The following is a 14,392-nucleotide window of genomic DNA, read 5'->3' as shown; positions in this document are numbered from 1 at the left end:
TTAGGTGTTTTCCAGTTAGTGTAAAGAATTATACTTACAAATTCGGATTTAGCAAGTGAGTGGTAACACTTCTTTCCGTATCTATGAAACGCACTTGTATCTCTATGCCCGGCATAAAGACTTTGCGTTGAAATGAGGTAAATTTAATACTGGGCCCATATAAACGCGTAAAAGGTATCACTGTCAAACGCCTCAACTCCACATCATCCTCATCGAATTCATCATCATCTGTGCCTTCTTTACGTTCCACTAATACGGGTTTATCACCGCCTATCGATAGTATGGTTAACGAATCGGGTATTATCAAACCTTCATCGTATTCAGCTTCTATCATGGAAAACTGGAAATCTGGCAAACAACCGGAATGATCATGTTGCTCCACACTATTTATGCTATCCACAGTGCTATTGTGTTCAGAAGTTTCTCGGGTTTTGACAATTGATCGCTCGTCAGCACGCTGCAGTGTATTATTCTCCGCCATATTATTAGCACTTGCTGTTGTCGCATCAAATTGTCCATACATATAATTGTAGTTTAATTCATCGTACTGATATCCCTGATTTGTTATGCCTTCATTACGTTCATTGAAATCATAATCTATTGGAATAGAAAGAAAATGGCGAGTTTTTGAAATTGTAATGAAATATAATTTTACAAAGATCGAACATAAATCGATCGATTTCCGATCTAATCAATTGAAATAAACTACAATTCATTTTATGTATTTTCGAACGTAAAAGCGAATTCAGCTATAAAACTAGCTATACCCAGTGTGCTCTGCTACCCTAAAAACAGTATAAATAAAAACCGCACTTTACGATTTTTGAAGATTCTAGTTCTATTAGTTTCCCAGTTATACGTATTTTTATTTTAATCCATATGGTAGGTACCATAGCCCCTTTTGATAGTCCACAATAGGGGTATCTCCTACGTTCACATGAATGTGAAAATTCTTTGTGCAAAATTTTAGGATTCTAGATGCAAATATTCACATGTCAGAGTTGTTAGCGCAAAATTTAATAGTTTCTCAGATATACAATTTTTTGTATTTAATTCATATGAGAGGTTTTAAGAACCCCAAATGAATGTCCGCACATTTTACTTCCAAATGTTCACTTTTATGTTAATTTTAAGATTCTACCTCTAATAGTTTCCAGATAAACGAATTTTTTTATTTAATTCATAGGGAGGTACCACGGACCCTATTGCTAGTCCGCCAATTTTTCCTCCAAAATGTTCACATAGATGTTAAAGTGCCTCGTGCAAAATTTAAAGATTCCATAGTCTATAGTCTAGTCTATAGTCTAGTCTATAGTCTAGTCTATAGTCTAGTCTATAGTCTAGTCTATAGTCTAGTCTATAGTCTAGTCTATAGTCTAGTCTATAGTCTAGTCTATAGTCTAGTCTATAGTCTAGTCTATAATCTAGTCTATAGTCTAGTCTATAGTATAGTCTATAGTCTAGTCTATAGTCTAGTCTATAGTCTAGTCTATAGTCTAGTCTATAGTCTAGTCTATAGTCTAGTCTATAGTCTAGTCTATAGTCTAGTTAGTATATAGTCTAGTCTATAGTCTAGTCTATAGTCTAGTCTATAGTCTAGTCTATAGTCTAGTCATATTTGGTCTATAGTCTAGTCTATAGTTTGAGTCTGAGTCTGTCTATAGTTTGGTCTTAAGTCTAGTTATAGTATAGTCTATATTTAGTCTAAGTCTAGGTTTGTATAGTCTATAGTCTATAGTCTAGGTCTATAGTCTATAGTATATTCTAGAGACGTTAGTCTAATTCTAGTCTATAGTAGTCTAAAGTCTAGGTCATGTTATCCTATCGTTAGTCTTAGTCTAGTCTATCGTTTAGTATATAGTCTGACAGTGTCTAGTCTAGGCTCTAAGCTAGGATAGTGTAATCTAGTCTATAGTATAGTCTATGGTCTAGTCTAGAGTCGAGTTTATCGTTTAGTCTATCGTTTAGTCTATAGACTAGTCTATAGTCCAGTTTATAGTCTAGTCTAGCCTATATTCTAGTCTATGTCCAGTCTATAGTTAGTCTATAGTCTAGTCTATAGTCCAGTCTATAGTCTAGTCTATAGTCTAGTCTATAGTCTAGTCTATAGTCTAGTCTATAGTCTAGTCTATAGTCTAGTCTATAGTCTAGTCTATAGCCTAGTCTATAGCCTAGTCTATAGTCTAGTCTATAGTCTAGTCTATAGTCTAGTCTATAGTCTAGTCTATAGTCTAGTCTATAGTCTAGTCTATAGTCTAGTCTATAGTCTAGTCTATAGTCTAGTCTATAGCCTAGTCTATAGCCTAGTCTATAGTCTAGTCTATAGTCTAGTCTATAGTCTAGTCTATAGTCTAGTCTATAGTCTAGTCTATAGTCTAGTCTATAGTCTAGTCTATAGTCTAGTCTATAGTCTAGTCTATAGTCTAGTCTATAGTCTAGTCTATAGTCTAGTCTATAGTCTAGTCTATAGTCTAGTCTATAGTCTAGTCTAGTCTATAGTCTAGTCTATAGTCTAGTCTATAGTCTAGTCTAGTCTATAGTCTAGTCTATAGTCTAGTCTATAGTCTAGTCTAGTCTAGTCTATAGTCTAGTCTATAGTCTAGTCTATAGTCTAGTCTATAGTCTAGTCTATAGTCTAGTCTATAGTCTAGTCTATAGTCTAGTCTATAGTCTAGTCTATAGTCTAGTCTATAGTCTAGTCTATAGTCTAGTCTATAGTCTAGTCTATAGTCTAGTCTATAGTCTAGTCTATAGTCTAGTCTATAGTCCAGTCTATAGTCTAGTCTATAGTCTAGTCTATAGTCTAGTCTATAGTCTAGTCTATAGTCTAGTCTATAGTCTAGTCTATAGTCTAGTCTATAGTCTAGTCTATAGTCTAGTCTATAGTCTAGTCTATAGTCTAGTCTATAGTCTAGTCTATAGTCTAGTCTATAGTCTAGTCTATAGTCTAGTCTATAGTCTAGTCTATAGTCTAGTCTATAGTCTAGTCTATAGTCTAGTCTATAGTCTAGTCTATAGTCTAGTCTATAGTCTAGTCTATGTCTATAGTCTAGTCTATAGTCTAGTCTATAGTCTAGTCTATAGTCTAGGTCCTATAGTCTAGTCTATAGTCTAGTCTATAGTCTAGTCTATAGTCTAGTCTATAGTCTAGTCTATAGTCTAGTCTATAGTCTAGTCTATAGTCTAGTCTATTAGTCTAGTCTATAGTCTAGTCTATAGTCTAGTCTACAGTCAGTCTATAGTCTAGTCCTATAGTCTAGTCTATAGTCTAGTCTATAGTCTAGTCTATAGTCCTAGTCTATAGTCTAGTCTATAGTCTAGTCTATAGTCTAGTCTATAGTCTAGTCTATAGTCTAGTCTATAGTCTAGTCTATAGTCTAGTCCTATAGTCTAGTCTTAGTCTAGTCTATAGTCTAGTCTATAGTCTAGTCTATAGCCTAGTCTATAGTCTAGTCTACTAGTCTAGTCTACTAGTCTATAGTCTAGTCTATAGTCTAGTCTACTAGTCTAGTCTATAGTCTAGTCTATAGTCTAGTCTATAGTCTAGTCTAGTAGTCTAGTCTATAGTCTAGTCTATAGTCTAGTCTATAGTCTAGTCTATAGTCTAGTCTATAGTCTAGTCTATAGTCTAGTCTATAGTCTAGTTATAGTCTAGTCTATAGTCTAGTCTATAGTCTAGTCTATAGTCTAGTCTATAGTCTAGTCCTAATCGTTTAGTGTGTAGTCTAGTCTAGTGTCTAGTCTATAATCTAGTCTATAGTATAGTCTATAGTCTAGTATATTGTCTAGTCTATAGTCTAGTCCATAGTCCTGTCTATAGTCTAGTCTATGGTCTAGTCTATAGTCTAGTCTATAGTCTAGTCTATAGTCTAGTCTTTAGTCTAGTCTATGGTCTAGTCGAAAGTCTAGTCTATAGTCTGGTCTATAGTCTAGTCTATCGTTTAGTCTATATACCAGTCTATAATCTAGTTTATAGTCTAGTCTAGTCTAAAGTCTAGTCTATAGTCTGGTCTATAGTCTAGTCTATCGTTTTAGTCTATAGTATAGTCTATCGTTTAGTCTATAGACTAGTCTATAGTCTAGTTTATGGTCTAGTCTATATTCTAGTCTATAGTCCAGTCTATAGTCCAGTCTAGTATATAATCTACAGTCTAGTCTATAGTGTAGTTTATAACCTAGTCTATAGTCTAGCCTATAGTCTAGTCTATAAACTAGTCTATAGTTTAGTCTATAGGCTGTAGGCTAGTCTAGTCTATAAACTAGTCTATAGTTTAGTATATAGTTTAGTCTATAATATAGATTATAGTTTAGTCTATAGTCTAGCCTAGATTCTAGTTTATAGTCTAGTGTACTCTATAGTTTAGTGCATAGTTTGGTCTATAATCTATCCTATTTTCTAGTCTCTAGTCTAGTCTATTCTATATTCTAGTCTATGATCTAGGACTGAATTGTTCAGTCCTAGTTCAGTTACAGTTCAATTCTATTTTAATTTTAGTTCAGTTCTAGTTTAGTTCTATGACAATTCTAGTTCCAGTTTAGTTCTGATTTAATTCAGTTACAGTTCTAGTGCAGTTCTCTAACTTGTTTTAAAGTTATCATGTTTTAATAAAATAAAACAGAAAGTTATGACTCAAGTAATATAGATATATTAATTTTAAATATAAAGCATTATTATTTTTATAGTAATCGGACCGCAAATTAAAAAAAAAAAAAAAACTTTTATTAAAAGTTTGTGCAGAAACATTTCAATATTATAGTACAAGTTTAACACTTTCTCAGTGATCAATTATCGGAAAATAATATGGAAAATTATTTCAATATTACTGATGTTACAAGTTTTTGGGCTCATAGTCAGGTGGGTTCAAGAAATTTATAAATTTTATTGTGTTTAAACCGATAAAAATACAACAAATGATTTCATCTAACAGGTTCAACTACATGAGGCCTTTATTAATCGTGATATTTTCAAATTTCGTAGCGCCTTAAAACAAGGAGCTAACCCTTTAGCAACAATACCTACTGAGCAAGATGTGTGTGTCTTGTTTAAGGCTTTGCAAACGTCTGGTTGTTCGTTATTTGTAGAGGCCTGCATGCGTTGCTCGCATAAACCAACAAATGTGAGTGAGGGGGGAGTGTTTTAAACAAGATTTTTGATACGATTTTTGCTTAATATATTTTTTAGCTAAACGATTTTTATAAAAAAGCTATACATTTTGCATGCGCTTCGGAAGATTGTGAACTTTTATTAACGCTTTATCGCTCAAGTGATGTTAAAATCAGACGTAAATATTTTACTTTATTTGCCCTTACCAGCTTGGCTTGGAATTGGGGCATTTCACAAAATGTACCCGATCAGGAGGAAATGACTCCTTTACATTATGTGGTGATAAATAATAATCTAAATGAAGACATACGACGTAAAATCGTTAAAATGTTTTTGTCTCAAAGTAACATCGATATTGATACCTTTCGGGGGGGTGAGTTAAGAAGAATATTAGAAAGGAAATATCCTGATGTGTTAATGCCCATGAAGATAACAACAGTTCAATCTTTAAAGAATCGTTTAATAGCGGGAAATTTGGATTTATTTGTACAACAGTATACGAATAATCTTAATAATATTAACGAGAATGAAAAGTGGGAATTATTATTGGAATCTATAATACGAGAAGCCCACAAAGCCTTTGTGGTAATCTTATCTAGTGGCGTCAACTATAATAAAGAGGCAGATTTTTCAAACGCTCATATTCACAGCAATACTGGTAATAGTTCATTGTCTGAACATTACGAAATTCCTATGACAAATTTTACGGCCTTTCAGGTGGCCTGTAAATCGGGCAATACTTATGCCTTGGAAAAACTTTTACAAATGCCTGATATAAGAATTGATGACAATACTTTACAGCAATTTATACCTTTAATGATATATCATGTTAAATTTTCGGTTTCACTTTATCAGAACTATTGGGATTGTTTTCAATTGTTATTGGATTCCGGTAAGATCGACATCAATTCTATAGATCAACATAAACGCACCGCTCTTCATTATGCCATAGAATATCAAAAGGATGAATTGATAAAAATACTTTTGAAAAAAGGAGCTTATATTAATGTGGGTAAGGGTGAACATGAGCTACCTCTAAATAGTCTACAACCCTCATTATTGGAACAACATTTGGATGACTGTATAACCTCGAATAATCTTAATTTGGGCGAAAAAGCTTATGAAATAAAAATAAGTTTTAAGAATTTTATAACTTCCCAGCAAAGGTGTGAAAAGAAATTGAAAGAAGTTTTAACGCCCATCCAATGTATGGTCAAGTCCAAAGAACATTGCTATCTGCTGCAACATCCAGTTATATCTAGTATTTTACATCTTAAATGGCAAAAAGTCTCTCAGATATTCTATATAAACTTTCTACTCAGTTTGTTCTTTATCGCCTCCATTATAGCTTATATAGTCTTGAACTTTAGTGAGACAAAGCATGGAACTGCTTTAAATATTTCCTACATCTGTAGCTGTTTGGGCATTACTTATTTGCTTCTAAGGGAATGTTTACAATTTATATTAGCTCCCTGTAAGTATTTGAAGTCGTTTACCAATTATTTGGAAATATTGTTGATAATATTCTCCATATTAATTTGTTACTATAAAAATCGGGACTTGGAGGTGGCTTGTATTTTACTCTTAGCCTTTGAGTTGCTTTCCTTAGTGGGTTCTCTGCCCATTGATTCCATTTCTACTCACATGCTAATGCTAAAAACAGTATCGAAAAGTTTTGCCAAATGTTTTCTCTTTTACTCGATTTTCTTATTCACTTTTACTTTGTGTTTCTATATCAAAAGTGATGAAGCCTCTAAGGAGAAAAAATCCGTCAATAGATTTTCTGATCCTTTGTTGGCCTTCTTCAAAACGATTGTCATGTTTATTGGAGAGATTGATGCCGAAGATTTAAATCTCAACTCGGGCTTTAATTGTTTACTTTTTCTATCCTTCATTTTCTTTATGACCATTATTTTGTTTAATCTTCTTAATGGTCTGGCGGTAAGTGATACCCAAGCCATTCGTAATCAAGCCGAATTGAATGGTGTTATTTGTCGCAGCAACTTGTTGTCGGGTCTTGAAAATGTCTACATCAAATGGTCTGAATTCATTTGCTGTATGTATAATCCTTTTGATTTCGTCCCTAACTACACCACCGATATTGAGGTCATCTTTCGGCCCAATGATAAAAATAAAATTATCAGTCATAAAACTATTTCTTCTTCATTCCATAACTGGTTTCATTATCTCTCCAATAGATGCCCTACCATGGATAAGCATACGTCTGTACGAGCTTTGGCCATTTTAAAGAGAAAATCTGCTAAGAATGAAAAAGTCATTAGGGATGAGAAACTTAATTTAATTTTAAAAAAGTTGTCATTTAAAAATTAAAAAATTTATAAGCAAATAATATTGTTAAAATAAATAAAACGTAATAAAGTAATTAAATCCATAGTTAATGTTTCAAAAGATTAGGCTATTGACTAACTATAGACTGGACTTAAGACTACTCTATAGACTAGACTATAAACTAGACTACAATATATATTAAACTATAGACTATAAAGTATTACTATAAAAATAATATTACTTGAGTCATAACTTTCTGTGTTATATTATTGAAACATGATATCTAAAAAACAAGTTAAAGAGCTCCACTAGAACTGTAACAGAATTAAACTAGAACTATCATAGAACTAAATTAGAACTGACCGAGAACTGAACTAAAATTAAAATAGAAATGGCCCTGAACTGGAACTGTACTAGAAATGAACTATAACTGAACTAGGACTTAACTGTTTCGTTCTAGTTGTAGTACAGTTCAAGTTCAGGACAGAAACTGAATTCGAACTGAACTAAAATCGAACTAGAACTGAACTGGAACTGAACTAGAATTGAACTAGACCTGAACTAGAACTGAACTAGAACTAGAACTGAACTAGAACTGAACTAGAACTGAACTAGAACTGAACTAGAACTGAACTAGAACTGAACTAGAACTGAACTAGAACTGAACTGAACTAGAACTGAACTAGAACTGAACTAGAACTGACTAGAACTGAACTAGAACTGAACTAGAACTGAACTAGAACTGAACTAGAACTGAACTAGAACTAGAACTGAACTAGAACTGAACTAGAACTGAACTAGAACTGAACTAGAACTGAACTAGAACTGAACTAGAACTGAACTAGAACTGAACTAGAACTGAACTAGAACTGAACTAGAACTGAACTAGAACTGAACTAGAACTGAACTAGAACTGAACTAGAACTGAACTAGAACTGAACTAGAACTGAACTAGAACTGAACTAGAACTGAACTAGAACTGAACTAGAACTGAACTAGAACTGAACTAGAACTGAACTAGAACTGAACTAGAACTGAACTAGAACTGAACTAGAACTGAACTAGAACTGAACTAGAACTGAACTAGAACTGAACTAGAACTGAACTAGAACTGAACTAGAACTGAACTAGAACTGAACTAGAACTGAACTAGAACTGAACTAGAACTGAACTAGAACTGAACTAGAACTGAACTAGAACTGAACTAGAACTGACTAGACTGAACTAGAACTGAACTAGAACTGAACTAGAACTGAACTAGAACTGAAACTAGAACTGAACTAGAACTGAACTAGAACTGAACTAGAACTGAACTGGAACTGAACTAGAACTGACTAGAACTGACTACAACTGAACTAGAACTGAACTACACTGAGCTACAACTGAACTAGAACTGAACTAGAACTGAACTAGAACTGAACTAGAACTGAACTAGAACTAGAACTAGAACTGAACTAGAACTGAACTAGAACTGAACTAGAACTGACTAGAACTGAACTAGAACTGAACTAGAACTGAACTAGAACTGAACTAGAACTAGAACTAGACTGAACTAGAACTGAACTAGAACTGAACTAGAACTGAACTAGAACTGAACTAGAACTGAACTAGAACTGAACTAGAACTGAACTAGAACTGAACTAGAACTGAACTAGAACTGAACTAGAACTGAACTAGAACTGAACTAGAACTAGAACTGAACTAGAACTGAACTAGAACTAGAACTGAACTAGAACTGAACTAGAACTGAACTAGAACTGAACTAGAACTGAACTAGAACTGAACTAGAACTGAACTAGAACTAGAACTGAACTAGAACTGACCTAGAACTGAACTAGAACTGAACTAGAACTGAACTAGAACTGAACTAGAACTGAACTAGAACTGAACTAGAACTGAACTAGAACTGAACTAGAACTGAGCTAGAACTGAACTAGAACTGAACTAGAACTGAACTAGAACTAAACTAGAACTGAACTAGAACTGAACTAGAACTGAACTAGAACTGAACTAGAACTGAACTAGAGCTGAACTAGAACAGAACTAGAACTAAACTAGGACTGAACTAGAAATGAACTAGAACTGTACTAGAACTAAACTAGAACTGTCCTAGAAATGAACAAGAATTAGAACTGAACTAGAACTGAACTTGAACTGAACTAAAATAAATCGATTGAATACATTCCACTTGCATATAGATTTTCTAACTTTATTAATAGATGAGAAAATTTCTTAATTTTGTAAAGAAAACTTTTGTAAAAGTATATTTAGTTTCTCATTCATAATATGTAATGGATATTTTTCATGTTGAGCATATTTTTTCTTGAGAATTTTTAACGCTTCCACCGAGGTATGTTCATCAATTGTCAGACAGCTTTTCTTTGGACCCTTAATAAGCTGTTCACTATTTTCCATTAGAATCACAGTTGTATTATGGTCTTTATCGTGGATTTTATTAAGATTTTTTACTGTTTTCGTAGCTGAATAACAGATTTTATTTTTGTCATTTGGCAAAAAGATAACTTCAATATCGGTTGCGTAATCGGGTACAAAGTGCGAAGAAAGTTTACATATAAAACGAAATGGTTGTTGTTTTAATAAGGTGGCCAGATATTTGGTACGTTTTAGGACAACACTTTCAAAACTGGACAATAGTTGGATGCGACAAATAACACCATTCAATTCGGCTTGATTTCTAATGGCCTGGGTATCACTTACCGCCAGACCATTAAGTAGATTGAATAATATGATGGTCATAAAGAAAATGAACGATAGAAATAGTAGCCAACTATAGCTGGAGTTTAGATTCAAATTACTGGCATCAATTTCGCCAATAAACATAACTATGGTTTTGAAAAAGGCCAAAAATGGATTAGAGAATCTATTAAATTCCTCTTCTTTGTTGTCATTCTTTGTTATATGGTTCTGGTCCTGCTCTTCACTTTTTATATAGAAACACAGGGTAAAGGTGAATAAGAATATAGAGTAAAAGATAAAACTTTTGGCAAAACTTCTACACACAGCCTTTAGCATTAGCATGTGAGTAGAAATGGAGGCAATGGGCAGAGAACCCACCAATGAAAGCAACTCAAAGGCCAAGAGTAAAATACAAGCCACCTCCAGGTCCCGATTATTATAGTAACAAATTAATATGGAGAAGATTATTAATAATATTTCCAAATAATTGGTTAATGATTTCTTTACATACTTCCAGGGAGCTACGATAAATTGTACACATTCTCGGAGAATCAAATAAGTAATACCTAACCAGCAACAGATATAAGATATTCTTAAGGCTGTTTCTTGCTTATAACCTTGAAAGTTCAAGACTATATGGGTTATAATGGAAACGATAAAGAATAAACTAAGTAAGAAGTTTATATAGAATATCTGAGAGACTTTTTGCCATTTAAGATATAGAATACTCGATATAACTGGATGTTGCAGTAGGTAACAATGTTCTTTGGACTTGGCCATACATTTGAGGGGCGTTAAAACTTCTTTCAATTTCTTTTCACTTTTTTGCTGGGAAGTTATGAAATTTTTAAAACTTATTTTAATTTCATATTCTTTTTCACCCATATTGAGATTATTGGAACTTATGCAGTCATCTAAATGTTCTTCCAATAAAGAGGGCATTAGGCTATTAAGGGGTAGCTCATGTTCTCCCTTACCCACATTAATATAAGCTCCTTTTCTTAGTAAAGCTTTTATCAATTCATCCTTTTGATATTCTATGGCATAATGAAGAGCGGTACGTTTATGTTGATCCAGGGAATTGATATCGATCTTTGGCGAATCCAATAATAGTTGAAAACAATCCCAATAGTTTTGATAAAGCGCCACCGAGGATTTAACACGATGTATCATTAGTTGTATAAATTGTTGTAGGGTATTGGTCTCGATCTCTATATCGGGTATTTGCAAAAGTTTTTCCAAGGCATAGGCATTGCCAGTATTACAGGCAAATTGAAAAGGTGTAAAATTTAAGGCAGGCATTTTGAATAGCTGAGGCAAAGTGTTATACTTTACTGATTTGCCCGGTAGGCGGGTTGAGGAAAAATTGGCCTTTTCATTATATTTCACGCCTTTGGTTAGTATTATATCAAAAGCTTTATGTGCCTCTTCTTTTATGGATTCCAATAATAATTGTAATTGTTCATTATTGTTAATCTTATTAACATTATCTATATACTGTTGTTTAAATAAATCCATATTACCCGCTATTAAACGATTCATTAAAGATTGAAATATACTAATCCTTCTCGGTAATATCAGATCAGAATATTTGTTTTCTAATATTCTTCTTAATTCACCCCCACGAAAGGTATCGATATCAATGTTACTTTGTGCTAAAAACATTTTAACAATTTCTCGCTTTATATCCTCATTGAGATCATTATTTTCCACCACATAATGCAAAGCAGTCATTTCTTTATGATCGGGTACATTTTCCGATATACCCCAAAGTAAAACAGTTCGTATACGTTTTTGTATTTCAGGGGCATTTTGATTGTTAAGCTTTTTAGCCAAACTTTTAAGGGCATATAAGTTGAAATATTTACGTCTAGCCTTAACATCGCTTGAGCTATAAAGTGATAATAAAATTTCCGAATCTTCCAAATCGCAGGCATAATTTATGGCCTTTTTATAGAAATCTGTAAGCTAATAACAAGTATAAAATGTTTTTAAGTCAATTTCCTAGTTAAATCGCTCTTTTACTCACATTAGTTGGTTTATGCGAGCAGCGCATGCAGGCCTCTACAAATGCTGAGCAACCTGGGCTTTTCAAAGCCTGAAATAAGACACATAAGTCCTGCTCGGGTGATTTAGCTAAAGGATTTGCACCATGTTTTAAAGCGCCACGAAATTTTATAATATCACGTTCTGCAAAGGCCTCGTATAGTTGTATCTGTATACAATTTATAATTATAATACTAAAATTATGAATAAATTCTTGAAACCTACTTGACTCTGGGCCCAAAAACGTGTTACCGCCCCAATATTATAATAATTTTCCATTTTTATATTAAAATTATTCCAATCCGTGGTATTAACTGAGTGAAAGTTAAACTTGTAATGAAATATTGATATCAATAAGGACGGAATTATATTAGCTCCGATTGAGTCATAATTTGTGGTGATGAAAAGAAATATTGGATAGAAAATCTCACGGTACTTTTATTTTTCATTATAGTACAATTTAGAGTTTTTTTGCGGTTTTATTTTGCTATGATTAAACATATAATGTAGAACAAAAATACCTAATAAACGTCTTACTTTAGGTTTGTAATCACAATAGATATTCTTATATTTCTTGATAAAATTCATCAGATCTTTAATTGGAACAAGCTAAACTCAATACCAAAGAATAAACAACCCATAGACTGTATAATATTCTTAAGCCCTAGACTATTCTATAGCCCACGCTATTATATAGTTCACACTATAGACTAGACTATTCTATAGCCCAGTCTATAGACTATTCTATAGTCCAGACTATAGACTATTCTATAGTCCAGACTATAGACTATTCTATAGTCCAGACTATAGACTATTCTATAGTTCACACTATAGATTATTCTATAGTCCAGACTATAGACTATTCTATAGTCCTGACTATAGACTATTCTATAGTCCAGACTAAAGACTATTCTATAGTCCTCACTATAGACTATTCTATAGTCCAGACTATAGACTATTCTATAGTCCAGACTATAGACTATTCTATAGTCCAGACTAAAGACTATTCTATAGTCCTCACTATAGACTATTCTATAGTCCAGACTATAGACTATTCTATAGTCCAGACTATAGACTATTCTATAGTCCAGACTATAGACTATTCTATAGTCCAGACTATAGACTATTCTATAGTCCAGACTATAGACTATTCTATAGTCCAGACTATAGACTATTCTATGGTCCAGACTATAGACTATTCTATAGTCCAGACTATAGACTATTCTATAGTCCAGACTATAGACTATTCTATAGTCCAGACTATAGACTATTCTATAGTCCAGACTATAGACTATTCTATAGTCCAGACTATAGACTATTCTATAGTCCAGACTATAGACTATTCTATAGTCCAGACTATAGACTATTCTATAGTCCAGACTATAGATTATTCTATAGTCCAGACTATAGACTATTCTATAGTCTGGACTATAGAATAGTCTATAGTCCAGACTATAGACTATTCTATAGTCCAGACTATAGACTATTCTATAGTCCAGACTATAGACTATTCTATAGTCCAGACTATAGACTATTCTATAGTCCAGACTATAGACTATTCTATAGTCCAGACTATAGACTATTCTATAGTCCAGACTATAGACTATTCTACAGTCCAGACTATAGACTATTCTATAGTCCACACTATAGACTATTATATAGTCCAGACTATTGAATATTCTATAGTCCAGACTATAGACTATTCTATAGTCCAGAATATAGACTATTCTATAGTCCAGACTATAAACTATTCTATAGTCCAGACTATAGACTATTCTATAGTCCAGACTATAGACTATTCTATAGTCCAGACTATAGACTATTCTATAGTCCAGACTATAGACTATTCTATAGTCCAGACTATAGACTATTCTATAGTCCAGACTATAGACTATTCTATAGTCCAGACTATAGACTATTCTATAGTCAGGAATATAGACTATTCTATAGTCCAGAATATAGACTATTCTATAGTCCAGACTATAGAGCATTCTATAGTCCAGGCTATAGAATATTCTATAGTCCAGACTATAGACTATTCTATAGTCCAGACTATAGACTATTCTATAGTCCAGACTATAGACTATTCTATTGTTCAGACTATAGACTATTATACAGTCCAGACTATAGACTATTCTATTGTTCAGACTATAGACTATTATACAGTCCAGACTATAGACTATTCTATAGTCCAGACTATAGACTACTCTATAGTCCAGATTATAGACTACTCTATAGTCCAGACTATAGACTACT

The 14,392-nt window shown here is 33.1% G+C and overlaps 3 protein-coding genes across 3 annotated transcripts in view; 1 reads left to right on the top strand and 2 right to left on the bottom strand.

The window, feature by feature from the left end:
- Nucleotides 1–38: 38 nt before the first annotated feature.
- Nucleotides 39–14,392, bottom strand: part of LOC119608264 — a gene marked incomplete at its 3' end in the record, with an annotated part of 31,490 nt that continues 17,136 nt past the window's right edge. The window contains exon 3 of the mRNA XM_037962613.1: nucleotides 39–597. Coding sequence (XP_037818541.1) covers nucleotides 39–523 — 485 coding nt within the window. The remainder of the gene's footprint in view (nucleotides 598–14,392) is intronic.
- LOC119608269 (transient receptor potential cation channel protein painless-like) lies at nucleotides 4,754–7,455 on the top strand. Its single transcript, XM_037962623.1, has 3 exons — nucleotides 4,754–4,855; nucleotides 4,929–5,117; nucleotides 5,183–7,455. Exons 1-3 carry the CDS (start codon nucleotides 4,802–4,804, stop codon nucleotides 7,433–7,435), a joined length of 2,496 nt encoding a protein of 831 aa, XP_037818551.1. The 5' UTR covers nucleotides 4,754–4,801; the 3' UTR covers nucleotides 7,436–7,455.
- On the bottom strand, nucleotides 9,626–12,461 carry LOC119608263 (transient receptor potential cation channel protein painless-like). Its single transcript, XM_037962612.1, has 3 exons — nucleotides 12,362–12,461; nucleotides 12,120–12,305; nucleotides 9,626–12,058 (listed from the first exon to the last, which is right to left on the bottom strand). The coding sequence occupies exons 1-3, from the start codon at nucleotides 12,413–12,415 to the stop codon at nucleotides 9,626–9,628; spliced, it is 2,673 nt and encodes an 890-aa protein (XP_037818540.1). The 5' UTR covers nucleotides 12,416–12,461.

Source organism: Lucilia sericata, unplaced genomic scaffold (genome assembly GCF_015586225.1).
Source record: "Lucilia sericata isolate MDLA Ls3-8-SP2 unplaced genomic scaffold, ASM1558622v1 Contig000816F_arrow, whole genome shotgun sequence".
NCBI lineage: Eukaryota > Metazoa > Arthropoda > Insecta > Diptera > Calliphoridae > Lucilia > Lucilia sericata.
The sequence above is the reverse complement of the archived record's forward strand: the minus strand, read 5'-3'. Positions and strand labels throughout refer to the sequence as shown.